We start from the raw sequence: 26364 nt of genomic DNA on the forward strand, positions 1-26364 counted from the left end.
ACCCCCAGATGTGGCAGCAGTCTCTTCACTCCCAAGATCGCTCCCCACAACTGGACAACTGCAACAGCATAGACTGTGACAGCTAGATGGGCAGCCACACGGGAACACAACTGTATACAAATTCCTCCTTATAGTGTTAGTTCTCCACTTTCCCATCTTCAAGTAAACAGAGCCTCAGGAATAGGAGGAAAAAGTTATTCTATGTGCTTCCAACATTAGGCCAACCAAGTACTTCCTCAACTCTTACCCTGGCATTATTGATTTTAAGAAAGTACCAGGTGAATCTAAAATAATAGATTCCACCCTTGGGAACATTATGCTCCCCATTCTCCCACTGGCCACAATCTATATTCATTCCATAGAATCACTGCCTGGAGACGTCTGCCTCAGGCCCAGCCTATCCCTGAGCAATAGACACAAACAGGTCCACTCAAGTGACTTGGGCCAGAGCACGTAGGCAGCATTTGTAACGATTTCATATATTTGCATCAAAGAACTTTCTTTCATGAAAGCAGTTGGAAGAAAACACTAGGGAAATGGTTTCTCTCCATTTAGTAACCTCAGATAAAACAATGCTTGCAGTTTAATCCTTTTTGTTATAAATATGTTGCTATTTTAGGCATTGCCAATTCAGCACAAAATGCTTTGCCTGGGAAATTTATGGATAAACACATGTAGGGTTTTGCTCAAGGGTGACTGTGGGTTTTATTATTTCCTCCTCTCTGAAACAGGGAAGCAGGATGCTCAGGCCCGCAGAGCAGATAAGTTCCAGAGGCTCTGTAATGTCCACACCAAACCTTATGGAAGATTAAATAGAGCTGGTTAGCGGCCCAGCTGCTGAAACGGAAGACATCTGCTTCAGGCCTGAGGATACCAGTGACCAGCTGAATGAGAACTAGATCTCTGTGGGCTCTAATCACCTGAGGCCAGGGGCCCTGGGAGTTCGTTCACGGAGGCAACCCAGTCCCCAGGCCCAACACAGTCCCTGGCAATTGGTAAGGTAAAAACAAGTTATTATTGAATGGACAATAGCAAAATGCTATTCATTAACTATTTATTATGGAACTCTAAGGTAAGTACCATGCCCACTCTATCATTTATTTATTAATTATGTGACCTGAGGTAAGTCATTTAAACTCAGCAGGTGTTATTTTTTTCTTTTTCTTTTTTTTAAAAATATATTCTATTGATTTTTTACAGAGAGGAAGGGAGAGAGATAGAGAGTCAGAAACATCGATGAGAGAGAAACATCGATCAGCCGCCTCCTGCACATCCCCCACTGGGGATGTGCCCGCAACCCAGGCACATGCCCTTGACCGGAATCGAACCTGGGACCCTTCAGTCCGCAGGCCGACGCTCTATCCACTGAGCCAAACCGGTCTTTGGCTATTTTTTTCTTGATGGATAACAATGAATAATACCCTTCAAAGTACATCTCAACAATGCTGGGATGCATTAATGAGGTGGAACAACAGGTCAAAGGCAATTTAAAAGAAAAATCCCCTCCAAGTGTGCACACGAGGCGTAGAGAGGAGGGCCTTGTATTTTGCAATCAAAATACTGACCACGCCAGGCCCAGCCAGCATGGATCAGTGGTTGAGCATTAACCTATGAACCAGCTGGTCGTATGCCTGGGTCGTGGGCTCGATCCCCAGTGTGGGGCATGCAGGAGGCAGCTGATCAGTGATTCTCTCTCATCGTTGATGTTTCTCTCTCTCTCTCCCTCTTCCTTCCTCTCTGAAATCAATAAAAATATATACTTAAAAAAAAATATTGATCACACCAGACTGCAACCACCCACTTCCTTGTCTACCTTCCCCTCAGGACTAGAGAAAAAGCTCACGCAGCACTCAACATTTCTGACAAAGAAGTCTTCTGTTCATTCCAGAGCAGGATGCCCCTGACGGTCCCCCCAAAATGAGGCCAGGATTCATGTCTAGCTCTGCCACATACTGGACAATGAACACTTACCTCGAGAAGGTTTGCAAAGATTAAGTCAGATCATGCATGGAAAGTCCCAAGTGCTATTTATAGACGTCACTTTACCTTTGAGGTGTGGCACAATATCCTCCTTCCCTGCATACGGGTCACAGCGAAAGCGGTCCAGGTGGTCGATGGTGCACTGGCCCACAATGGGCTTCCGTCCAAATTGCCTGTGATCGATGACCTTGATCACCAGCGGAGGCATGTACAGTTCCTCTTTGGGCAAGAACTGGGGGTCACAGAGGTAAGCGTCACTTCTCTCTACAAGACCTGACAAGAGCAGCTTTGCCAATAAACACCTCCCAAAGGACCAACCCAGGATCTTTTTGTCCATTTGGCACAGCCCAGGGGACTCTCAGTTAAGTAGCTCAGTAACTGACACGGGAGGCGAGCAGCACACGCTTGAAGGCATGGACTCTGAGCCAGACCACCTGGGACGGACAGAATCCTGGCTCTGCCACTAGGAGCCGCATGACCTCAGGGAAGTTTCTCTGCCCCAATTATCTTCTCAATAACAGTAGGGTTGTTGAGTTAACACATGTGAAGTGCCTAGAATAGTACCTTAGTACCTGGCTCTGCTCTGTGACAGGATGTGGAGTTAGCATTTAGTTGGAATTTAAAAATGCTCACACTAAAACGGAACCTTCAAGGGAAATAACTGTGGCTTGGGAACCTTTTCGCCCTGGGAGTTCAGTGCCAAAACAGGATGCTCATTTTTCCTTGACACCTCTCGGTTCTCCCATGTGGAACTTGGTGGCCTTGGCGACACTGTCTGATTGGGGAATCATTGCTGGTCTCAGGTGGATTTCCACCTCTGGGCTTGCACAGGGATGGAAGAAGCTGCGGTCAACTGAGTAGCTTCCCTCACCTTTGCCCACCAGGACTAGATTCCAGACTAGAACTTGGGGTGGAGGGTAGGGCAGGGCTGGGGAGTGGACACGGATGGGCGGAGTGGCCTGGCAGCGATCACTCCGGGATTCTGGCTTGGAGCACCCAGGTGGTTGTCCATCTACACCATGTAGGGGAAGAACATGGGCTTTGGTGTTGGAGAGACCTAAGTCCAAACTCTAGCCACCCACTTGCTAGCTGTGTGAGTCACCTAACCTCTCAGTTTCCCCCAGAGTGAGCGGAAGAGGAGGGAAAACGCCTGCTCTCTACAGGATTAGTGTAAAGACTAGATACAGGGAGTGTGCATGCAGCTAGCACGGAGCTGTGGCTGCCGCTGTAGTCCTGCCACTCACTGCAGGACGTGGGTAAGACATTTCCCCTCTCTCAGCCTCAGCCTCCTCGTCTATAAAAGGGGAACTTAATCCACAGGACCCTAGAGTTCAAGAACGGGTATGTTGGAGACACCAAATGAGTGGGCTGGGGAAAGGAACAGGAAGGTTCTGGACCTCCTACCCCATCAAACTGAGGTGCCTTTATTTTTATCTCTTTTTGTATAATAGAGTAAAACAGGAAGATTCTTCTCTTTTAGAAAGTTAAGGATTGTGGAAAGACTGAGTGACCTCATCTTCTTCCAAACTATTCTGTGTCTACGATGGAGGACTGTGAACCAGAGCTGATGCTGCCACATTTCTAATAACCAGAGGGTAACTTCGACTCAACAAAGTAGATGTCATCACAGGGGTGCCTGGAGGTGGAGCCCAGACCCAGGCTGTCAGGATGTGGCCCCATTACCCCATGTAGGTTCCTCCGTGACTGCTCTTCCCCAGTCAGCCAGTCCCTATGTGGAGGTTCTGGTCCCTGTGCACCTGCAGGGCCACAAAGAGGGTTAACTTTCTGCCCTCGGGGCATTGAGCCTGTCACAGTGGAATAGATGGCAAGTTTACTGGAGAAATACATTAGTATTGCTCATAGATAGTTCTGTCTCACCAGGGTTGATTGAAGCTTTAAGAAGCCATCACGGCAGTGTGAGAGTGTAAGGGGGAAAAGGCACTGCCCAGTGACTCCAACGCAGTTTTTCTATTTGCTGTCAGAGTTTGGAAATATATAAACTACGTGTAGGTGGTGATGTCAATGTATTTCATATTTCAAATAAAATCCAGCTACTCAGCACACATGAACGATTACAGTCTTGATACTGTACCACTTTCATGAAGAGAACAGAGCCCGGAAAGTTGGGTGTCTTCTTAAGGTTTTTGATGACAACAGACTCTACCCTCTCCCCTCCACACTCCACAATGAGACTGGGGGATGTGACAGAAGCCATCTGGTAGTTCTTCATATTTCTTAAGCCCCAAGCTAGAATCTAAGAAAACAATGTAAAGAGAAGGGAAGACAATCCAGCATATTAAAAATAATATTCAAAAGAAAAATTTTTTTCTTGATACCCAGTCAATTCTTTAAGGGTGACTTGTGCGGATTTGCTAAAAATCTCTGAGAACATTATCCTAGAAAGCCTGCAGGTCATGGAACGGAGGCAGGCCTGCCACTCCTTCTCCTGCCTGAGCTGCTGAAATAGCAGAGCAGCTGAGTGCAGGAATCAAATCCCGGCTGTGCCATAGAACAGGATGTGAACTCTGGCAAGTTGGTTAACCACTCTGTGTCTCATCTATAAACAGGACTGATAGTTTTATCTCTCCTAGGGTTATTTTGAGGATCAAGTGTAAACTTCTTAACAGTGTCTGACATGCAAGCATTTAAAAATGACAGGTGTTGCTTAAAGCCATCTGCCTCAGTCTTTGGGAACAAGAGCAAGACAGCCTGAGAACAGAAATCCCAAAGTAGCTGCTGCTTGACTAACAAGGCCCCTGGAGTAGGCCAGACCCTGTCCATCGAGCTACTCGCTTGGCTCCATTGGCCTGTATCTGCTCCATTGTCTGACATCTCACCATTTCCATTACTCCTTTCCCATTCTCCATCTCCGCCTCCCTCTGGGGTCCCTTCCTCTCTCTGTACACACAGGCTTGCTGTTTTGAGTCTGTTTTCTCTCTCCCAGTTCTTTAGTTGACACGGGAAACTCAGAAATCTATTGACTCATAGTAAATGAGAATTCTAAAGTCCCTCAGTAATGCTAAAATTGACCTGTTCCTGTTTCTCTGACAAGCCTTCCATTTCCATGAATACTTCAAAATTTGAGGCAAATCTATAATAATAAAAGCGTAATATGCTAATTAGACCAGATGTCCTTCTGGACAAAACCAGGGCTGCGAGGGAAGCCCAGGTCCCGGGTGCCAGAAGGAAGTCAGTGCCGGCAGCTGGGGGAAGGAAGGCCTACTCTTGCATGAATTTTATGCATCGGGCCTCTAGTTCTATAATAAATTGGAGACAGCAAGATCCCATTTCCTATATGAAAGATTCCAGTTCTATAGCCATATCCATTTGATTTGATCACAAATCACAGAGAGCAGCATACCTCAATAGCAGTGAGCTGAACCACGGGCCGGATCCCCTGGGGGACCATGTATAGATTTGGTGCCCTTTGTGAGGGAAGAATGGGAAGGTTGGAGCCATCCTGTGAAACAAAGATGCAAATGTCAATGCCGCCTGTGAGTTCAAGTAAACAGTGCATGGAGTTGTTAACAGAATTTTAAGCAGCTACTCTGAAAGCATATATGAGCGAGGACTCAGCAAGTACCCTGTGTCTCAGAATCAGCTCTGCAGTTACAAGGACGTCCCCACAAGTCTTGTCTCCATTCATTACTGGGTACCAGAGAAGTTTGGGCATGATGTCCATTTCTGAGCTTAGTTTCACCAGAGGAGAGCACATGCTTCGTCCCAAAAATTCATCTTTGCCCTAGAGAAACAAACAATCCTTTAATTCCCCAAACAACATCCCTACACATCTCCATCAATCCCCAAAGCTATTTTAGAAATTCTAAATTACCTACCACTTGATCGTTGTCAAAAAGTTCGATGACAACTTTGGGTGGGTTCTGTAGGACTGTTTGGGGTTCCCCATAGATTTCAATTTCATCAAATATAATGGTTTGGTCCCATGTGGGATTCAGAGTAGAGTGGATGATCTCCGTGGTTTTACTTCGATGGAGGAAGGAGACATGAGCATATGGGTCTAGAATCGAAAAAGAGAGTAACAAGGGGGTCATGGAGAAAGTCTGAAATCATAAAACTCCTAGAAGTAAACATAGCTCCTTGACATTGGCTTGACAATGATTTTTTTAAAAAAATTTGACACCAAAGCAAAGGCAACAAAAGCAAAAATAAACAACTGGGATTACATCAAACTAAAAAGCTTCTGCACAGCAAAGAAAACCATCAGCAAAATGAAAAGGCAACCTATGGATGAAGGGATAAAGAAATGTGGGATATTTATAGATATGGATACATATACATACACGATGGAATATAATTCAGCCTTTAATAAACAGTAAATCCTGCCATTTGTGACAATGTGGACGGACCTCGAGGGCATTATGCTAAGTGAAATAAGCCAGACAGAGACAGAAAAACATTACATGGTATCACTTATATGTGAAATCTCCCCCCAAAAGTCAAACTCATGGAAAAAAGAGAGTAGAATGGTGGTTGCCGGGGGTTGGATGGAGGGGCAAGTGGGAGATATTAGGAATAGGGTACAAATTTCAGTTATGAGATGAATAAGGTCTGAGGATCTCATGTATAACATGGTGACTATCTATAATAATAAAAGCGTAATATGCTAATTAGACCAGACAGCCAAACGACCGTCTAGATGTCCTTCCAGACGACCTTCCGGACGAAGCCACGGCGGCGGGGCCGAGGCAGAGGCAGTTAGGGGCGATCAGGCAGGCAGAGTGGTTAGGGGCGATCAGGCAGGCAGAGTGGTTAGGGGCGATCAGGCAATTAGGGGAGATCAGGCAGGCAGGCGAGTGGTTAGGAGCCAGCCGTCCCAGATTGCGAGAGGGATGTCTGACTGCCAGTTTAGGCCCGATCCTGCAGGGGTCCTGGATTGTGAGAGGGTGCAGGCCGGGCTGAGGAAACGCGCCCCCTCCATGCATGAATTTCGTGCACTGGGCCTCTAGTAGTTGATAACACTGCATTGTATAATTGAAATTTGCTAAGAGAGTACAACTTCAGTGTTCTCATTCACAGACACACAAAATGTAAATATGTGAGGTAATGGATATGCTAACTCAATTGTGGGAATCCTTTCACAATGTATACGTATATCGAATTGTACATTGTAAGTATAACTTTTTCAATTATACCTCAATAAAGATGAAAAAAGATAAGAAAAATTCATTTCTTCTCCATGCTAAATAATTTCACAAAAAATGTTTGCAATTGCATAGAACAGACCTATCTAAGCATAACCTAATCTCTAAACTAAAGCTGTCTTACATAAGCCAAAAGAGTACTTGGTTTTTAGCATTGTAGCATCATATGGATGGGACTCTTTGATTTTGCTCCAGCGAAATATCTTATATCTCAAACTGCAAGGAATGTGCAATTTTGATAGGATTCTAACTTTGACTTTCAATGATTGAGTGCCCCCTGCTGGCGAATATTTGGAAATGTCTTCAAAAGCCATTTTGGAGATGTGTATTATGGGGATAACTTTGTGCTCTAATTTGTAAGAAAAGGAAGTCATTCATATATGCTTGGGAGACACCTCACATTGATGTGAGCTGCCAGAGTGTCAGGCACCTGCTTTAAGAGCTGTTTCCACAGAAGGCCCAGGCAAGCTCTGCCGGCCTTCAGGTTCTGAAGTGGAATTCAACAGCACAAACCCCTGGATGGCAGGACCCCTGACCTTCCCCCCTCCCTCACCCACAGCCTTCTCCTTAGAACCAGTCCAAAGGTGACAAACTAGCTGAGCTGTCAGTGTGAAGTTTCATGGTTTGTTTTATGGTGCTGGGAATTTAGGGAGTAGGCAGCAAAGGAGGTCAGGATGGACGCCAAACTGCTTCAAGCCTATGCTGTAAGTAAATAGGCAAATTTGTGATCTTTTTGTTAAGTTGAGAGAACTACATATACATATACATATATATTTCTATATATGGTCTTATATGTATATTTATGATCTTATTTTAAATCAACCCAAGAGTCCAGGGTATATGTATGCAGCTATGTCTACAGAGAAAAGAAACTGCTTTTCTTCTTGGTGATTTTCATTACTTAATCAATGAATGATTATTAGTATGAAAAGGCCACGTATATTCTGTGTATCTCCAGCATCAGTAACAGTGATCACCATTGAACTCAGTGCTTATTGATCTATGACTGAGCAATTTACTTCATGCACATCAAACTAGTGTCAATACGGAAATGCTTTTTGCTGTTGTTAGAAATAACTGGAAGCATTCACTTGGGGAAAAGTAGAATCGAGCTAGCCTGCTATGTAATGAGGTGTGCGAGGGAGGGTTTTCCCTTTACCTGAAAAGCTATCCTTGTCTAAAGCCATGAGGTTCCTGGCTTGGTAGATATAGCAGCGCAGATGGTACATGTAGACTCCTAAAAAGAACAGGATGGAGGTTACTTACAAGAAACATCATATCGCAAACTACTATTTTCCAGGAATATTGGCAGATAATAGCATGTTTCAGATCAATGGGTCACCCAAATCTACTTCTGCCAAGTAATGAACACATATAAAGCACTTCTGTTTCCTGTACACGGAAACATTTAAAAACCACAGGAAGCTCAATGCAAGTGTGTCCATCAGGAGACCATTCATGACTCCTGGTGTCGACTGCCTGGATTTAGGGCACTGCTTGTCATCATGACCTTTGAGAGGAAACTGGGTCTCCAGGCATTACGGAAATAGGACTTCCTATTCTAGTTCGGCACCAGATCTAGGAAACAGTTGTTTGTTCAAAGTTTCTTTGATATTTCAAAATCTTTATATTCTTTATCCTTATTTATATTAATACATATACATTCCCACCCCACTGTCACACCTCCCCACACACATAATTTGAGGGTAGTAGAGCACTGTGATTCACTGCACAGCTTCTACACTACATGAGCTCAAATCTGGTCTCTATTGCTTACAAGCTGTTAAGACCTCAGTCAAGCTATTTAATCTTTCTGCACCACAGCTTGCTCACCTGTAAGATGGGGACAATAATAGCCCTCACGTATGTACAGTGCCTGGTACCTGCTAAGACTTACATAACGATTTGCTATGATTATTATTACAAAGTAGGTCTGCCTCATTCTAAAATTCCTGAAGGTTATCATGGAAACCAACCTTTACTTAACTGTTTGAATATTTTTTCTCTCATTATAATCACTTTTTGGGGGGCTTAATAGACAGGATGAGTACAGAGTATATTGAACAGAGTATGTTAAAATGAGTGATGTGACCACTTTCTACACCAAATATGGTTTTAAAGCTGCATTTAAAAAAATCCTCTTCCTCGATCAACCAAAGGACTTGTATGCATGCATATAAGCCAAACCAATGGACACGGACAACAGGGGGATGAGAGCATGATTGGGGGTGGGGGGTTAATGGGGGGATAGGGACACATTTGTAATACCTTAACCAATAAAGAAATTTAAAAAAAATCCTCTTCCTCAAGTGATGAAAATGAAGGTACATTTTTATTATATTTGGTGATTTAAAGAGTTTTCTTGAGATAAAAATCATACTATCAGACGCATGAATACATGCTATAGACTTACTGTCAAAAATACAGGAAACAATGGGAGTGTTGGCCCCGAACACAGTGGTGGCGCTGTGCTTCTGCTTTTCCACGCTTTTTTCATCTCCGTCCTCAGTTGTGTCTGCACCCTAAGGAGGCAGAAAATCAATGAGGCATGCCGACAACCGGAGAGGCAAGAATCACCGACAAATGGAATGGTGGTTGCTAAAAGAGAGTTTTCTCATCCAATCACATTATTTTTAGAGATGAATATAGCCCAGGACAGTAAGCAATGGTCACTGAGCTGGAAAGTGATAGAGCAGGAAGGTGAAGCCAGGCCTTCTACCTCAAGTCCAGGCTTATCACACCCTGCCACTGAAAGAAAAAGACAAAAGAAAAAGTGTGAAGGGTAAATAAGGGGGTTAAAAGGATGCGAGGAGGAAGAGGAAGAGCATTGGAAGAGGAACACAGCTGGTCAGTGCGCAGAAACGTAAGGAAAGGCTGTTCCTGATCACCACATTGTTTTAGACCAACCACCACCATTTTACTAATCACTCCTTCCATCTTTCTGCTTTTTCCCTCACTGCCTTCTTCTTCGTCTTTTTCTTTCTTTTTTTACTATATTTTTTATTGATTTCAGAGAGGAAGGGAGAGGGAGAGAGAAATAGAAACATTAATGATTAGAGAGAATTCTGATCGGCTGCCTCCCACAACCTGGGCACGTGCCCTTGACCAGAATCAAACCCAGGACCCTTCAGTCCGCAGTCTGATACTCTATCTGCCTTCTTTATTGTGCTTCCATATGAACTATTCTCTAATTCTGTCAGCCATCCTTCTGTCCTCTCTCCCTCCTCCCCCATATCTGTATATTTAACACTCTCAGTTTGTTGAACAGTTGTAGTTTACAAGCTATGACCCAAGACCCTGTGCCTTGGGTGTTAATAGATGTACCTGCAACAAGGGTTTGGGAACAGATATATTTGGGAAATGTTAGGTGAAACAACATTAAATAGGTGTGTAAACAGGTGTTAATGGTGCACTCATTCTACAAAAATGACTGAGCACATAGGATGTGGAGCTTTCTCCCACATTATATGCAGTCCTGGAGGAACCTCTGTGAAATCATGGTGTTGTCTCCAACACTCATCTATTCTTCCTCGACCAATGTTATTTGAGGTTTGGCTACTTATTACTTACAAGAGCACCTTCAAGTTTAAAGATGGCAGCTGCACCATGTGTTTCTGAAGGAGCCATTTTTCTCCTCCAGCGTCTGCGGCGAAAGGTATCTGAACTTCGGTGTTTCCAGTGAAATTTCCATCCAATTAAAGAAGCATATTCCCAGCCCTCCTGGTCTTCAAATTCTTCCATGGCCTAAAACAGGAGTAAAAGTTTTAATGCTGATCATCATGATCATGACCATCATCCTTATATTGATAAAGCAAACTATTTGGTCAATCAATAAATCTGTGTTGGAAATCATCTCTGTGCCAAGCACTGTGCTAGGAGCCAGGCACACAACAAACAACAAAACAGACAGGCTGTCTGCCCTTGCAGAGCTGATAGGCTATGGGGATATAGAGATAACCAGACAGTTCCCATGGAATGAGATGTTACCAAGGTGGTGGCTGTACTATCAGGAGAGGCATCTTACTCAGACTTTGTGGGTGGGTGGGTGAAGCAAATGGACTCGTTCTCAAGTTGCTTTCTTTGTCCTCACTTCATTAGCTCATAAGAAAACACTGCTATTGTGATATAGTTAGAAACCATTATTATCTCCATTTTATATATGGAGGATAAATGATACCATCCTCCCCAGGGTTTAAATATCTTGTTTAAGCTAATAGTTGCCACAACTAATAATTACATGAATATCAGGGTATATTACTCCTGTAATAATTAATAACTGAGTATAGTACTTTTTATCTTAAAACTATTTACATATAAATGGTCTCAGTTTTCAATATTAGATTCAATTCCCCCAACAAATATGAGTGCCTAGATGTGACAGGAACTGTGCCAAGAGCTGAGGAAGCAATGATGAGAAAGGCAGAAACATTTTAGTGGTGGGAATTTTATGTAAACATCTTAAAAGTCTGACTAGATTTAGTAAGTGTAGAATACTACTGCGTAACATTGGATTGGAGAAATAAGAACTCCATGTGGGTTAATATCATGTAGGGGTTATTTTTTCAACTTTGAATGAACAGAAAATCCAGGTCAAGCACAGTCTTGTAATTGGCCCTCTAGTCGTGCTAACAGTAGCACTGAAGCAGTTCACATAGCTAGGAGTGAGGCAGATTAGGGAACATGATCAAAGTCTCTACAAGACCCTGGCAGAATGGGGCCAAGTTTCCAGTCCTCTGACTGGTGGCTCAGCGTTCTTTCCACATCACCTTGGTGTTCTCACAGGGAAGGAGGACGTCAAATGCCTCTAGAAATTCCTCACCCCATTAGGATAGGGATAATCAAACAAATATTCTTTGATCAGCTCATTCAATTTATCCCATCATTTATTAGGAACAAGTTCCTGAGCTGGCAAGAAGTATACAAAGATGACTATGGATCCATCTTTGTGCCTAAGAAGCTCACCATCTAATAAAAAGTAACTTCATTCATCATACCTACTGTGTGAGTTAGGAACTTTGTGGGATAGGAAAAGTTCTCGTTAGGAATTAGCCTAGCTTGGGTTCAAACACCAGTTGTATTGGTTACTAGACATGTGACCTAGAGCAAGTCTATTTAATCTCTGTAAAATGGGGATAAAATGTTAACCTTGTGGATGGTAGATAATGCATGTTCAGTCTCTAGCCTTATAAAAGACATACAAAATGTGCTGCTTATTACTGCTATTTGTATTATTGTTCCACTTCATTTATTATTATTCCATTTAACCCTACCATTCCCTAATTTGCAGCATGATGTGATACCCATTTTGCAGATGAGAAACAAAATGAAGTCAGGATTTGAATCCTTATGCCTCTTATTCTAAGTCCTGAGCTATTGCCACTATTCCATTATGCTACCAATTAATTTCTGTTTCTGGTTCTACCTCTTGAGTGGTTTGCTTTTAACCACCATCTGCTTCTGCCTCTTGTACTGTGCTTTATTCTTAGATACACTCAATTACATTCAATATTTAGCCTGCCTCAGAATCACCTTGTTGCTGGGCTCCACCCTCAGAGTTCCTAGATTAGCATGGCATTCTAACAAATTCCTGGGTGATGCTGTTGTTGATCAATCCGGGTGAGGAGCCCCCTGAGAACCCTGGGGCAAGGTAGTAGGCCCTTGAGTGGCAAATGGCTTCTGTAGCAACAGCTAAGTGGACTTCTGTGTGGTCTGGAAGGCAGAGCCCAGCCCAGGTCCCTCCCACTGCCCCTCTTACCTTTGCAGTACTGGCAGTGGATTGTGTTGAATCTTTCTTGCGTTTTCGGACCAGCCTTCGTCGCCTATGAGTATGATACATTTTCTCTGCCGCAACCCAGGATTTGGGCTTATTATCAGGAGGAATAGTAATTCCATACTCCCAGCCTAGAACAGAGAGTGTGAATGGTTATCCAAAGGAGAGACACTTGCCAGATGGCCAAATAAACTTTCAGGAAACATTCAGTCACTCTCTCTGCCCCTAAATATTCTCTACCATCACGACTGAATGCCACTGCTCCTTTCAAACTGAATATGGCATTATCCCCCTGGCTCCCTCTTCCTTGGTGGCCATGGGGTTCCCCGCCACTTTTTTTTTTTTTTAACCTCCATTCATTCATGGTAACTGAATGTATCTAAGAATAAAGCACAGAACAAGAGGCAGAAGTAGATGGTGGTTAAAAGCATGCGGTCTGTGCGGTCACACAGCTTGAGTTCAAATCCCAGCATCCCCTCATGCCAGCCGTGAATTTAAAAAAGTTTCTTGCAAGTTAGCAAGCCTGCCTATGGCCTAATTTCTCCAGTACCATGGTAAAACACCCAATTTTAAAATAGAGAATTCATCAATACAATGCATGCAAAACACTAGGGCCATGCTCAGCACGTAGGTTGTGCTCAGTTAATGTTAACTAATATTACAAGGCCCATGCATGTGTCAGGATCAGCGAAGAACTGGAAATCTATTTGAAAGCTAGGTGTTTCTGTGTACTACTCCATCTTACAAGAAAAAAAAATCAGGGTTTTCTCTTTTGATAATTCCAAATGTTATAGTTTCATTTAAACTGTTCATAGAAAAGGATACACACCATTAGCTACGTCAGTACTCTGCATTCTTGTTGAATAGGACTTTGAAGGTAATTTATAGTCTCCAGGGAGGGAATGGGGTGTGGTTAGAATAGAGAAAATATCTCATTATGGACTTCTGGCATCCCAAAGTCCAGCCACCCGGCCCCCTTACCTCACATTTTTATTCTTGACAGTCCCCCACCCTGCACCTGTCCAAGCACTAGCTTGTCCTTCAGATTTGGCATCTGAACCGTCACAGGTAAAACCACATGACCTGGTTGTCACAGACAAACCAGCAGGGGTAAGACCCCTCACTCCGAAGGAAACTTTACTCTGGCTAACCAGGGCTGGGCTGCAGAGCCCCTATACAGAAAATAAACTCACATCTTACCTTTCTCTACTAGGCTTATCGGGGTGATCATTCCATAAGGTATATAAATGTCTAATCACTATCTTGTACACCTGAAGCTATTGTCAACTGTAATAAAAAATTTAAAAAATTAAAATAAAAAAATGAAATAAAGTGTTACCTTTCTCATCCACTGCACGATTTATGTCATATACCCAGGCATCGTCTTCCCACTTCCAACCTGGAGGGCATGTGAGCTCACTGGGTGATGCCGCTTTGTCACCGTTCTTTTAAAAAAAAAAAGGCAAAAACATGAAGACTTACAACTGAGCCATAATGTGATCTAAGATGCAAAGATGAGATATGATTCCTCACCCTTAACTATGGTATTCACATGGTAACTGAGATAGCAGCTTAGACATGAATCTTACTCAGAAAAATCTCTAATCTTTATTTAGACACAATTACTATACAAAAATTAGTTTAAAAAGAGAACCGCCTCTGTTTCCACCATTAGGGAATATGTTAGGTGGAACCATGGGAAATTGTTTTTGCAGGTCAAAATGGTGAAATATCAGCAGTTTCATATGGTTCAATTTAATATTATGAAACAGTGTGACTCTTTTTACGAGGGGCTATATTGGAAAGAACCCATCAGAAATGGGTAAAGCATGAAAAACACATGTCTTCAAGTATGGGGTAATGGTGCTGGAGGTTGTAGATGATAATCATGTATGATTGAAGAAAGTTTATTTTAAATATTGACTTCAGTTCTGCACAAAAAGTGATGGAGTGTTATGGGGGGGAAAGCTCATAGTAAAAGGAGTAAAGGGGGGGCATAAACATATGGAGAAATACTCAGCTTTACTTTAAATTAAGGATGTGAAATTAATATAGCAACAGGATACCAGTTTTTCAAGTATGGCCAAAGATGTTAAAGTGGGATGGTGAGTGTTTAGAAAACAGCCCTCTAATACACTGCTGCTGGAAATATAAATTTATATAACCTCTTTGAAAGCAGTTTGGCAATATTTATCAAAACTTTATGTGCATCAAAACCTTGACCAAGCCCATCTAGGGATGTCCCCTACAGATCAACTTTCACAAGTGAATAGCAATGTATGTCTAAGAACATTTACTGTCACATCACTTATAAATGTCAAGACTTGAACAAACTCCTATATGTCCACAAAAAGAGCGTCAATTAAATTATACTGGGTGCATATACCAAAACACTGCAGGCATTTTTTCAAAAGCTCATTAGAGCAAGGTGATTCTGGTCGGATTGTGCGGATCTACTGCAACTCATTTCTTTAACTTGTAATAAAACACGTATTAAAGATTCCAAAATCAAGACTCCAAAATCTGATAAGAGCAAACCTAGATTTTAAAGAGAAAATGTCTTTTCTTTCTTGGGCGTCCATAAATATTTCAAGTCTACTTTTACAACCATCTTTTCTCTAATAAAGGCTAATATATATGAACAGAAACAGAAAAGAAGAGCTTCATAAGAGCATTGGGTCTGGCAAAGAAAAAATGTACAACAGATCTATATGTATTGATATCAAAAGATGTCCAAGATATATTGTTATGTGAAAATTGCAAGTTGTAGAACTGTGCATGCAATTCTATTTAGGTGGGGAGAAAAGTTATATACTTGTATGTGAACAGAAAACTATGAATGGTTATCTCCGGACAGTGAAATGTGGATCATGAAGAAGAATTACTTTTCATTTCCTTTTATGCTGTTTGAATTTTTTAAAAACATGAGCCTTCAATTTGTAAATCTTTTAAAAACTATTTAAAAAAACACCAAATAAACATTTACAACTTTAAAAATTGCACAACCTTTACCATATACCAACATCTAGTTAAATAGGTCCAACGACTTTTCTACAGAAAATAACTATAGGTGCACTTGTGTGGCTTGTTGTGGATGCAAGGCTGTTCAGAACATGAGACAGAGCAGAGGAGAAGGGGGAACCAAGCCTGTGGTTGGTGGATTCACAGACCATGGGTCCAAACAGCTAACGTGGAAGGCTCTATCTCGGGAGCACGCCACTCACCGCGTCAGTGTAGGTGTCTTCTGCCGGCTTCCACTCGCCCCCGGGGTAGCGACTCTCATTCTGATATACTTCATCCGTGAACTCCGTATGACCTGCATCTGCCTCGGTCAGCAAGCTACAGGCAAAGCTCGTGTTACCAGGGGAGAATTGGTAGCTGACAAGCCCAACTCTTTCCAATGGTCCAGAACTATCTACAGCCTGGGTGGCACCAGTTCCCTCCTTATTCTGGCCCTGTGGGTGCTCCCCTCCAAACTCCTCTTTGTGCTAACAGCTTTTGACATTCGTTTGATAAAGGGGCCCGCTGGAACAATGAGACCTAAATTACAGAGAACTCCTCAGACTACCAGTAATTAGGGTGGGGACTGGGGAAAATTATTGGGGGCAGCATCTTATAGGGACCTCAGATTCCATATGTCTGTTTCAGTTTAGGGCTGTTCAGATTTTTCTCAGCAAAACTCTTGGCTATCAGTTCAAAAGAATAGGCAGTCCTCCTTCCTCACTCACCCTATTTTAAAAAATGGAGTGGGAACAGTCTCATGGGGCCAAGTGTGGAAATTCTTGCTCATGGCTTGCTCGGTTTAGGTTTTCTGGATAGTTCCTAGGTTGGCAGCCAAACCAGGTCATTTAAGACTCCAACCTCCATTTGGGCACTTGGGAAACCTATACTGACTCTCTGCCATGCCAATTTTCCTCTTGGATGTGAAACTATGTTGACAATCCATAAAGGGAAGTACAGAGGCTCCAACTTCAACTTAAATCTTCTGCCAGGTGTTCACTCAAGTGAGGTTTCTTTTTCCTTGACTGGTGCTACGTCTTTTCCCTGCTGTATTCTCCCCTAGAATCAAGCACTGGAAAGAAGTCAGAAAACACAGCGTCCCAACCATTTGTATAAATTGGGTTCATCCATCACTTTTCTGGGCCCCAGAGAAGGAGAACAGAAGACCCGGTAGCTGCCTGTGAGGTCCCATTCAGCCCTGACAGGCTTTTACCTTCTGCTTTTTCAATCACAATGCCCCCTGCCTTTCCCTGTCCTCACTAACCTTTCTCCCTTCTGTCCAATTCAAATCTCATTTCCCTTCTCCTCACTAGCAACCCCAACTCCATCCAAAGTAAGCCGCCATGGGTTAAAAGCAATCATGACCAAACACTGGGTCTTAACAGAGCAGACCCAGCACACCCATTTCCCTCCTTCCTTAATGCCTATGTGATTACAAGAAACAAATGTGGACAGAGATCGCAAACTAGTTCGAGGTCTTAAAATCCAAGTTCCCAAGCTTGGTTCCTCCACACTCAAGCACGCCATCATGAAGTGGGAGAGGAAGGACCTCCAGTAGTCCTGATGCTGCAGGCAACACACATAAGCCAGGCTTTGGTTTTCCCCAGACTCCAGGGAAAGCATGCTTGCTACTCTCTGCTGTTTTGTTGTTTTTTCCCTATTTTAATAACAGCTTTTTAAAAAATATATTTAATTGATTTTTTACAGAGAGGAAGGGAGAGAGATAGAGAGTTAGAAACATCGTTGAGAGAGAAACATCAATCAGCTGCCTCCTGCACACCCCCTACTGGGTGTGCCCGTAACTAAGGTACATGCCCTTGACCGGAATCGAACCTGGGGCCCTTCAGTCCACATGCCGATGCTCTATCCACTGAGCCAAACCAGTTAGGGCATAATAATAACAGCTTTTGAGATATAATTTACACACCATGCAATTCACCCATTTTAAGTGTTTCCTCTGTTTCTTACAAATATTCCAGCATAATAGTTGAGTGCCAGTTTTAGTGCCCAGACTAGACTCGTAACATTCACAATCTGAGTGCCTTTGGATAAGTTAATTATTCTCTCTAGGTTTCAGTTTCCTCATCTGTAAAGTGGAGCTAATACTATTATTTGTTGGGACATAAATCTCTGTGTGTCTTTTGCATTTCTGCACACAGGACCCTTAACTTTTGTTACCGACTATCTTTTCAAGGATGTTTACATGGGAAACAAATTTGGAAGACTGAGAGGATATTTCTTTATGGAGCAAAGAGCCAGCATGCTTATTACCTATTATAAAATGTTTGGGTTCCCCAAACTCAAGGTTCCTCTCCTGCCACATCACCCATTGCATGTGCAAGTGTCATCTGACTGTCTTCTTGTCTCCCTGTGGGAATTGGGGCTCAGAGAAGTAAAGTAAATGTTAAAATTCTGGCATTGCGATTGCTGTGGACAATAAAATCCTTTGTCTCTGAACCAGGAGTCTTGTGTCTCCTACCTACCAGCATCCATGAAACTGGTAGGTTACTTTGCCAATCTTACAAGAAGGTAAAAATCTCAGATATTTGATAAATTTTAACACTACCTATCTTGTAGGGCTGCAGTCTAGATTCAGTAAGATGATATCAGTGCTTGGCACATGGCTCGACACATTCACACAAAAAAGTTCTCAATAAATGTTAGTCTCAGGGTCTTCTTACATTTGTTTGCCTTGTATGGGACACTAATGATATCTTTCAAGTTCCTATGAATTTCTGTAGACTTATTCTTGCTCATTGGGTGTTACATAAATGTTAAAAAAAAAATGGTGGAGAAGATTCCTTTACCAATTTCTAGGGAAAAGCTTCATTGACATCATTTTTTTCAGAAAATGGAAAACTTACCTTCTTTCAGGATCAACTGTCCAGCTTCCTTCCCATTCCCAGCCCTTTGGAGGCAGAAAGAACTCCCTCTTGAGTTTTATTTTTCCTGTGACATCAGAAAATTTATGGCGACCCACTAATCCAGAAGTGCCCCATTTTCCAAACATAAGAGCTTGATTTTCATACTATTAAAAAAAAAGGAAAAATGGAGAAACACCATCAGAGAGCAAGAAATAGAACCAGCCCATAAATTTTTAAGCCTAAGACTTAAGCTAAACAGTAATAGAAAGTGAAAAATCTCAGAAGGTATGGACCAAACTTGGGCTGTTACTGATTCTGCCATTTAGGACAAATCTAAGACTCAGTGCTCCCAAATGTAAACCGGAGACAATCTAATACTATCTATATGTATAAAAGCCTAATATGCAAAGTGTCCCCTTGGGAGTTAGACTGACTGGGAGTTCGATAGCTTGCTATGATGTGCACTGACCACCAGGGGGTGCTGCGGAATGAAGAAAAGCCCCGGCCGGCAGCCCGGAGCCAGGGAAGGAAGGCCCCAGCCAGCAGCTGGCAGCCACTAGGAACACTACCCGTGCATGAATTTCCTGCACTGGGCCTCTAGTATTTCTTATAAAGTTCAAATGTGCAAATGATTGTGAAAGTGCTTTGTGAAGAATGGTTTATCATGCTAATTGTTTCTATTATTATTTTGAATGGCTCCATATTGTTCTCTGAACCTAATCTTTTCGATACTTATAAAAAGTCCTCAGCTTATGAATATGCAGGCTTTTAAGTTTATTGCAAACCTACTGCCTAGAAGTTGAGGCACATTTCCCCATAGAAAGAATACTATAACTGACGCTACATTTCCCAGTCAATCCACAAAGAACTTGTCTGAAACATGAAAGTTGTTTAGCACCCAGCCTTTATGGGGCCTAAAAATTCTGAGCCTTCATCCCCACTGGTGGGTAGACCAAGACCTTTTTGGAAGCAAGTTCAGTGGCAATGGCAGACTCTGGTTTACAGGTCACATCTTTCTACGTTAGAATTTATAAATCTATAACAATCTTCCCTTTACTATGTCAGCCATCATAAAAGGATTGAGATTTGCTAGAATGAGTGTCCCTGTTTGGATCCAGCGAAAAAGTTCCATTTGTCTGCTGATGAGCTGATTGAGAAGATGATTGGCATAAGTGATAAGGGAGTTTTTGGCTAAAGGAGGAAGGAAGAAGCTTGAGTAGGGGCCTGATGGGGAAATTGGGTTCAAGGACACAACAGTGCCTGTCTCAGATATTGGCTCTGAGCCCTGAGAGGAGATGAACTTGAGGAAGAAAATAGGGAACCTGTTGCCACAGGGACTGTCAGACTTGGGGGCATGTGCACAGCTCTTTTGGTTTCCAAGTGACAAGGACACAGGAAGAAGGAACAAGGCATTCCTACCACTTCTGCTTGGAAGCCAGCATGGCTCTAGTGAAATCCAGGTTAGAAGCTTGGCACGGACAAGAGGGCAGCAGCAGTAGAGACGGAGCCTCACGTGGCTCTGAGGCTGTGGCCTTTAACTAGCAGTTGGGGGAAGGATTGTTAGCACAGGTGAAGCACCTCAGAGACTTCCAGAAATCTAGGGTGGGGAGGGATTTTGTAGAGAACTGAGGTCTGGTATTAGCACAGGAAGGAAAGAACCAGCGTTATTTTCATTATTGTTATTAGTGTGCCTCTACTGGTACTCACAGGCTGTTAGAATCAGGAGAAACTAGAGCTACACAGAACAAGTGAAATGGGTGGATTATCTCTTTATGGGAATTGAAACTCCAGTTCCTTCTAGGCAGGGAAGGGTCTGGAAATGGGAAAGGGTGGAAGGGAGCCCTGGTCTGGTCGATCCTTGCTCAGAGCTAGCTTCTCCAGGCTTAGACCCAGCCACAAAGCTGGAAGGTAAGGTGGAAGCCAAGAAATGCTAGAGGACTGCAGAAGCAAGCCTCTCCTATGTGTGCCCTGATGAACCTCCACTTCACATTACCCATCTGACTGGACATCAGCATCCACCACTCAAGCCTCCCCCTGCAACCTCCAGCAGACCCTCTACTTATTCCAACTGCACTTCCAAGCCTGCGCTGTAAGGACTCTGTGTGTCTCCCATGTGTTTCATCGTTTCTCAAAGTGGTCCACTGATACCCCTTATCCACCCACATTGGAATCACCTCTGGTGCTAATCCCTCACTCAGCAACAGAATCAGAATCCCTGAAATGGCTCTGGCAGTCAGCATGTTTAACAAGACACCCCGTTTTACCAATAGATGATGAGATCCTTGAGGACAGGGCTTGGCTTCTTCATCACCTGCCTCTGTGCCTGGGATAAAGCCACTACTCTCTAAGAACTTGGGTAGAGGGGTAGATGGGTAGATGGACAGATGGATGGATGGATGGATGGATGGATAGATGGGTGGATAGATGAATGGTTGGAGAATATGGGTGGATGGATGAAGTCTGCTATCATGTATTTATTTATTCATCCAATAAATATTTATGTGTCAGGTACTGCTAAATGAATAAAATGTAAAAACTGAAGATAGCCCAGCAAGCAGATAAGAACCACAATCCTGACCCAGTTGTCAGGTAGAGAGTCGGGCAGCAGGAACGTGTATAAACTAGCTAGGAAGAAGACAATCTCCCCATTTATTTGAGTATGAAGGCCCATCTGCAGAAGAATGGAGTTCATCTGAGAATTATTAAAAGAAACCCATTGAATACATATAATAAATTCACATCAAAAAGCACTTTGAGTTTAAAATAGTATATAAAGAACAAATCCCAATAACTTTTTTTAGCTGTCCAGTTTGTGAAAATTATTTTCATTGGTTTAATTGTAATGAGACTTTTAATAACCAAAAGTCGATTTTTAACTCAGTGAAGGTTTTACAAATTATCTCTATTGTCTTTGAAGTACTCGGGCAGCATTTTCTTTGGCCTCAAGCAAACCCGTGAGAAGGGAGTCTCCCGTGGTTGACAGGCTCCCGGCTCCACGCAGGCTTCTCAAGGTCTGCACCTGTCCAGTGCCCTCACTCCTGGGTTGTCTTTTTGTGAATCACTCTGTCTGTGTCCCAATGTTGACAATAAAACCTCAAGTCAATCTTTCCCTATTCCCTCAGGCTCATGTCCCTTGGCTGGGATTTTAGGCAGTAGTGGTGAGGTTGGTGGTTTCAAATATGTGTGCTCCCCTAAGGATGAAAGACGGATGTACCCCCACAAAGAGGAAAAGGGAGTGATGATGTGGAATGTACCATTTCAGCAAAGACAGTAAATGTTCCCTCCGCGAAGCTATTGAACTTCTTCTCAACAGCACTTAAGCCCAGCCAGATGTTCACTCGCAACTCCACAGGCACCCTTGGTCCATTGCTTTTTTCCTGTGGATACTGTGAGATGCACAAAAACATGATACATTATGGGGGGCACAGCATGGGCTGTGACATGAACATTAAGCCAAAAGCTGGCCAAACATCCCACCATGGCTCTCACCAGAAATTTTATGTTTTCACAGTTAAAATATTTCAAAAAATATAAAACAGTGTCACTTTGCTCTCTGATTTTTAAAGAAAGTACAGTTATATTGGATAAAAACATGCAACTTAAGTTAACATGTAATGGGTCTATTATTATTCTTTTAAAATGAGTTAATAAATATTTTTTAAATGGCACACTTTTACTTTATATAACGGTAAATATTAATAGTTACAATCCACATAAACAAAAGCTCTCTGGGGTCTTCAACAATTTTTTGTAAAATTATCCTTTTTGTGGAAAGGGGTCCCAAGACCAAAAAGAACCCCACTGGACTAAATAATTCCCTAAACTGGATAATGAGTATTAACAAAATCAATAAATATATCAAACATTCCCTTAAAAGCATTTTGCTGTTTATCCACTGAGCTCTAAAACCTAACACAGAGAAAAACACTCTGCCTCCTCTCTCACCCCCTGTGAAATTTTATTTATTAATCAGTTTGCTTCCACCCACTGCTGAGGTCAATTATAATTGTGCTTCTATCTTAAGTAATATTTATCCCACCAAGAGGTACTCGAGAGAAAATAATCACTCCAGCTCTATTTTCACCCTAAAGAGCAATGAGTACAAGTATTAAAAGTTAGCAGATCCCTCCTCGTTTTAAGAGAACACTCTCCCCTGATTGTTTTTTTTCTCTTCTTGCTCTTTATTTCGCCCCCCCCCCCCCCCCCGCTCCAATCCAAACAGCTCTTTGGGTTCAGTCCACGGTATTTAAAGGAGCCCATGACTCTAAAAATGCCAGGAACTCCTGCCCTAAAGTAATAATTCCCCCAAATTTTCAATTTGAGGACCCGTTTAGTTAGGGAATAGATTCCATGGACTACCTATATGATAAATACTTTTTTCTACTTCCAAACACTCCCTAGAAGGGAAGGGGAGAAAGGCATTGGTTTGCATGAGGCTTTAGAAATCAGTGGAAAATTCACGCCAGAGTGGGCTGGAATTGATCGCGGGTGCGGGCTTTGCATGTAAGTATTTCACATTACACAGCGATGAAGCCATACCTTCAGGAAGATGGTCTGGATCTTCCCACAGTACTTCCCAGATGCAGTCTCCCCGCTGGTGGAGTACAAAACCTGATGTGCGGGAATGCGTGCATAGGCCAGTCTTTTCTCTCCCCGGATCATCCAGATGATAATGTCAGGCATACTGTTCTGAGGCTGGTCACGTGGGCGGATGGAATAGGAAGCACAGCTAGCATTAGTCTAAATGCACATGGACTTGCAGGCTGGATCCGCAGGGCTCCACTTGGCAAAGAAACATGTGGTCAAGCATTGTTTGGCCCACATTCCTGAGTCTCACATCTTTCAGGACCACACTGGGAGCCCACAGGGTGAGGAGAGGCTGGGGATGGCCAAAGGGCATAGCGCGAGGCAGAAGGGGGCTTCACCTGCCCAAAGGCCTGCCTGCTCGCTGGGCTCCAACAGGTATTTTAGGAAATATCCCCTCTTATCTTGCCCATTGTTTGAAGAAAGCCATCAACAGTAGTCAAAGGGCTACAAATTTCATATATTTTCCAAATATGAAATATTCACTTAGTTTTTAAAAACCACTTTTTTTTATTATAAAGGTAATACAAGTTCACTATAGAAAATTTGAAAGCACCGAAGTATAGAAAGTAGAAAATAAAAATTATCTGTGATCACATGTTTTTTCAAATGGATTTCTATTTACCAATACATTAGTCCCCCGGCCCACCTCTGAAGGTCAGTAGGAGGGGTCCTCTGTTCCTTGCTCTTTCAGTCCACAGAGGTTAATGGCAATCGAAATTTATCCAGCCCTGACTGTGTGCCCTGCACTGTGGTAAGCCCCTGACACTCATCATCCTCTTTAATCTTTATGAAACAGTGCCGTGAAGTGAGTACTACATTTATCTCCATTTTACATTAAAGGAAACTGAAGCTTAGAGAGTTTGAATACTAGTACTTTGCCCAAGTTTACACATGGTAGATCCAGATTCAAAGTCAAGTCTTCCCAATTCTAACCAAAGACGGCATTTGCTCCTTATCTGCTACTTTATCATTCTACTGTGGTTATGATAATGATTTGTCCACTCTGAAGACCTTTCTGGGACCACCAACTCAAAATTCTCCTTCTGTCCTGACTTCAATGATGTTCACCCCATTACCCATTAACATCCTGGCCAGCAACTCTTTCATTTCATTATCCATCATATCTGGCCCAAATCCAAGGCAATGTACTAGGTTTCCCTACCACCATCTCTAGCCTATGCCATTCCACAGAATCCTTCCTCTATAGTAAGTGACATTTGTGCAGTTTAAAAGTCCTACCTCTTCCGTCAGTTGCATTAATTTATCAAGCCAGTCCTCGATTTCCCCCACTGTGGACTTCACGTCTGTGGCCTCAGACCTCATCTTCACAGCTGCCTCATGAATCTGGGAGAGAGATCTGGACCGCAGCTTTTGGATCTGAGTATCTAGAATTGTGACATTAGGGTTTCCTTCCATTGGAGGCAACGTGTAGCTAAAAAACAACAAAACAAAACAGAGTTTGCCGAATAGCTTCTTAGGCTTCAGAACCGTCAACGTCATTTCTATTTGGTTTCCATCTTTCAGACCACACCATTTTCCTAACTGTATGGCAGATGTAAGCTGAAAAGATTGTATATGACATTGGTAGATCAGATGTTCCAGTTAAGACTCTCCTCACTCTCAAAAGAAATGCAGGGAGGAATTAAAATTTCAAAGTGATTTCTTGGATTTGACCCAAGGCCTATAGAATCGCTGGAAAGAAGATGGAAACAGCAGCAGCAGGTTGGAGAAATGACCTTTCCTCCCTATAATGATTGTATAGAACCACAAAATGAAGGAGAAGGGAGATTAGAGACCATTTAGCCAACGGGTTCTTAACTTAGGGACCATACACCCCTATATCACCTGTGGGTGACCCTGAAAAAGTGTATGAATCCCTGGAAGCTATAAAGAAAAGTGTACAATTGTGTTGACATGCAGTGTCACATAACGAGGAAGAACACGGGCTTTGGAGCCGGCTACCTGGGTACAAATCTTGGCTCCATCATTTACGAGCTCTGCGATCTCTTATCTTCCTATCTTCAAATGTGCGGGGGAAATAGCTACCTTTTAGGGTTGCGGGAAGTAAATGAATTAATGTATTGTGAGCATTGAGAGCAATGCCTGATACAAATTAAAGTCTAAGTAATGCTGCCATCATCATCATCATCATCATCGTCATCATCATCATCATCATCATCATCATCATCATCATCATCATCGTCATCAGGTATTCAAAGGGGCCCTGGAGCTCTCAAGTGGCTAAGAACCACTTGTGTAGGCCAAGCTCTCATTCAAAATGAGAAGTCAAGAATAGCTGAGCTGGGGCCATCTTCTGCCAGTGCTTCCCTCTCAACATGACAGCTGGCGGGGACACAGGGTAAGATTGTCACCAATTCCAGGAAGTTCTATTCACATTGTCTCTACCTGGAATTTCCATTGGTTTGAATTTCACCCAGCTTCCTAAATGAAGGAAATCCAACCATGACTTCCCTTAAACACAAATTTCCTGTTACATAAAGTTTAAAAGTTTCCAATTTAAATCTTCAATAAATAATCCACATGCATTTGATTCTTTAAAAAGAGATTCTCTAAGAATAGTGAACATAGATATTTCTGTTTCGCTCAGCAAACCTTAGCATTCACATTTTCGACATGAAAGGCATTATGAAATATTTCTGTTTGGTTACATTAGTAATTAGGGCAATGCATTGGAAGGGTTAAGTCCCTGCTATGATTCTTTGATGCATAAATAAATACGGAAGCTGCTAGCTCAAAAGTCACATGTGAGACTTCCAATAAATAGATGCTAACAGTGTGAAACACGCAGCAAGAAGAAGAGCTGCACTTATAAACCCAACTCTGGGCGTCAGAGGCACCATTTCACCTCCTTGGGCCACTGTTTTCTCATCTATAAAGTAAGGAGACCGGAAGAGATGACCTCTTGGACCCAGATTAAAATTCTCTGAATATAAACCAGAATCCAGCAGTACTTTGATCTTAGCTGCAAGTCAGTTACCTG

At 42.6% G+C, this 26364-nt stretch overlaps 1 protein-coding gene across 5 annotated transcripts in view; it reads right to left on the reverse strand.

The window, feature by feature from the left end:
- The window catches only part of MYOF (myoferlin), a 140164-nt gene that overhangs the window by 31759 nt on the left and 82041 nt on the right, over positions 1–26364 (reverse strand). For all 5 annotated transcript variants that reach the window (XM_059662867.1, XM_059662862.1, XM_059662864.1 and 2 more), the window contains 15 exons: positions 24603–24795; positions 23316–23471; positions 22031–22162; positions 18777–18940; positions 16137–16251; positions 14252–14357; positions 12898–13043; positions 10713–10886; positions 9556–9664; positions 8302–8379; positions 5817–5998; positions 5564–5722; positions 5342–5440; positions 4073–4234; positions 2047–2212 (listed from right to left, as the gene is read on the reverse strand). In XM_059662867.1, coding sequence (XP_059518850.1) covers positions 2047–2212; positions 4073–4234; positions 5342–5440; positions 5564–5722; positions 5817–5998; positions 8302–8379; positions 9556–9664; positions 10713–10886; positions 12898–13043; positions 14252–14357; positions 16137–16251; positions 18777–18940; positions 22031–22162; positions 23316–23471; positions 24603–24795 — 2141 coding nt within the window. The remainder of the gene's footprint in view (positions 1–2046; positions 2213–4072; positions 4235–5341; positions 5441–5563; positions 5723–5816; positions 5999–8301; positions 8380–9555; positions 9665–10712; positions 10887–12897; positions 13044–14251; positions 14358–16136; positions 16252–18776; positions 18941–22030; positions 22163–23315; positions 23472–24602; positions 24796–26364) is intronic.

The sequence above is a fragment of the Myotis daubentonii genome, chromosome 13 (assembly GCF_963259705.1).
Source record: "Myotis daubentonii chromosome 13, mMyoDau2.1, whole genome shotgun sequence".
In the NCBI taxonomy this organism is placed as follows: Eukaryota; Metazoa; Chordata; class Mammalia; order Chiroptera; family Vespertilionidae; genus Myotis; species Myotis daubentonii.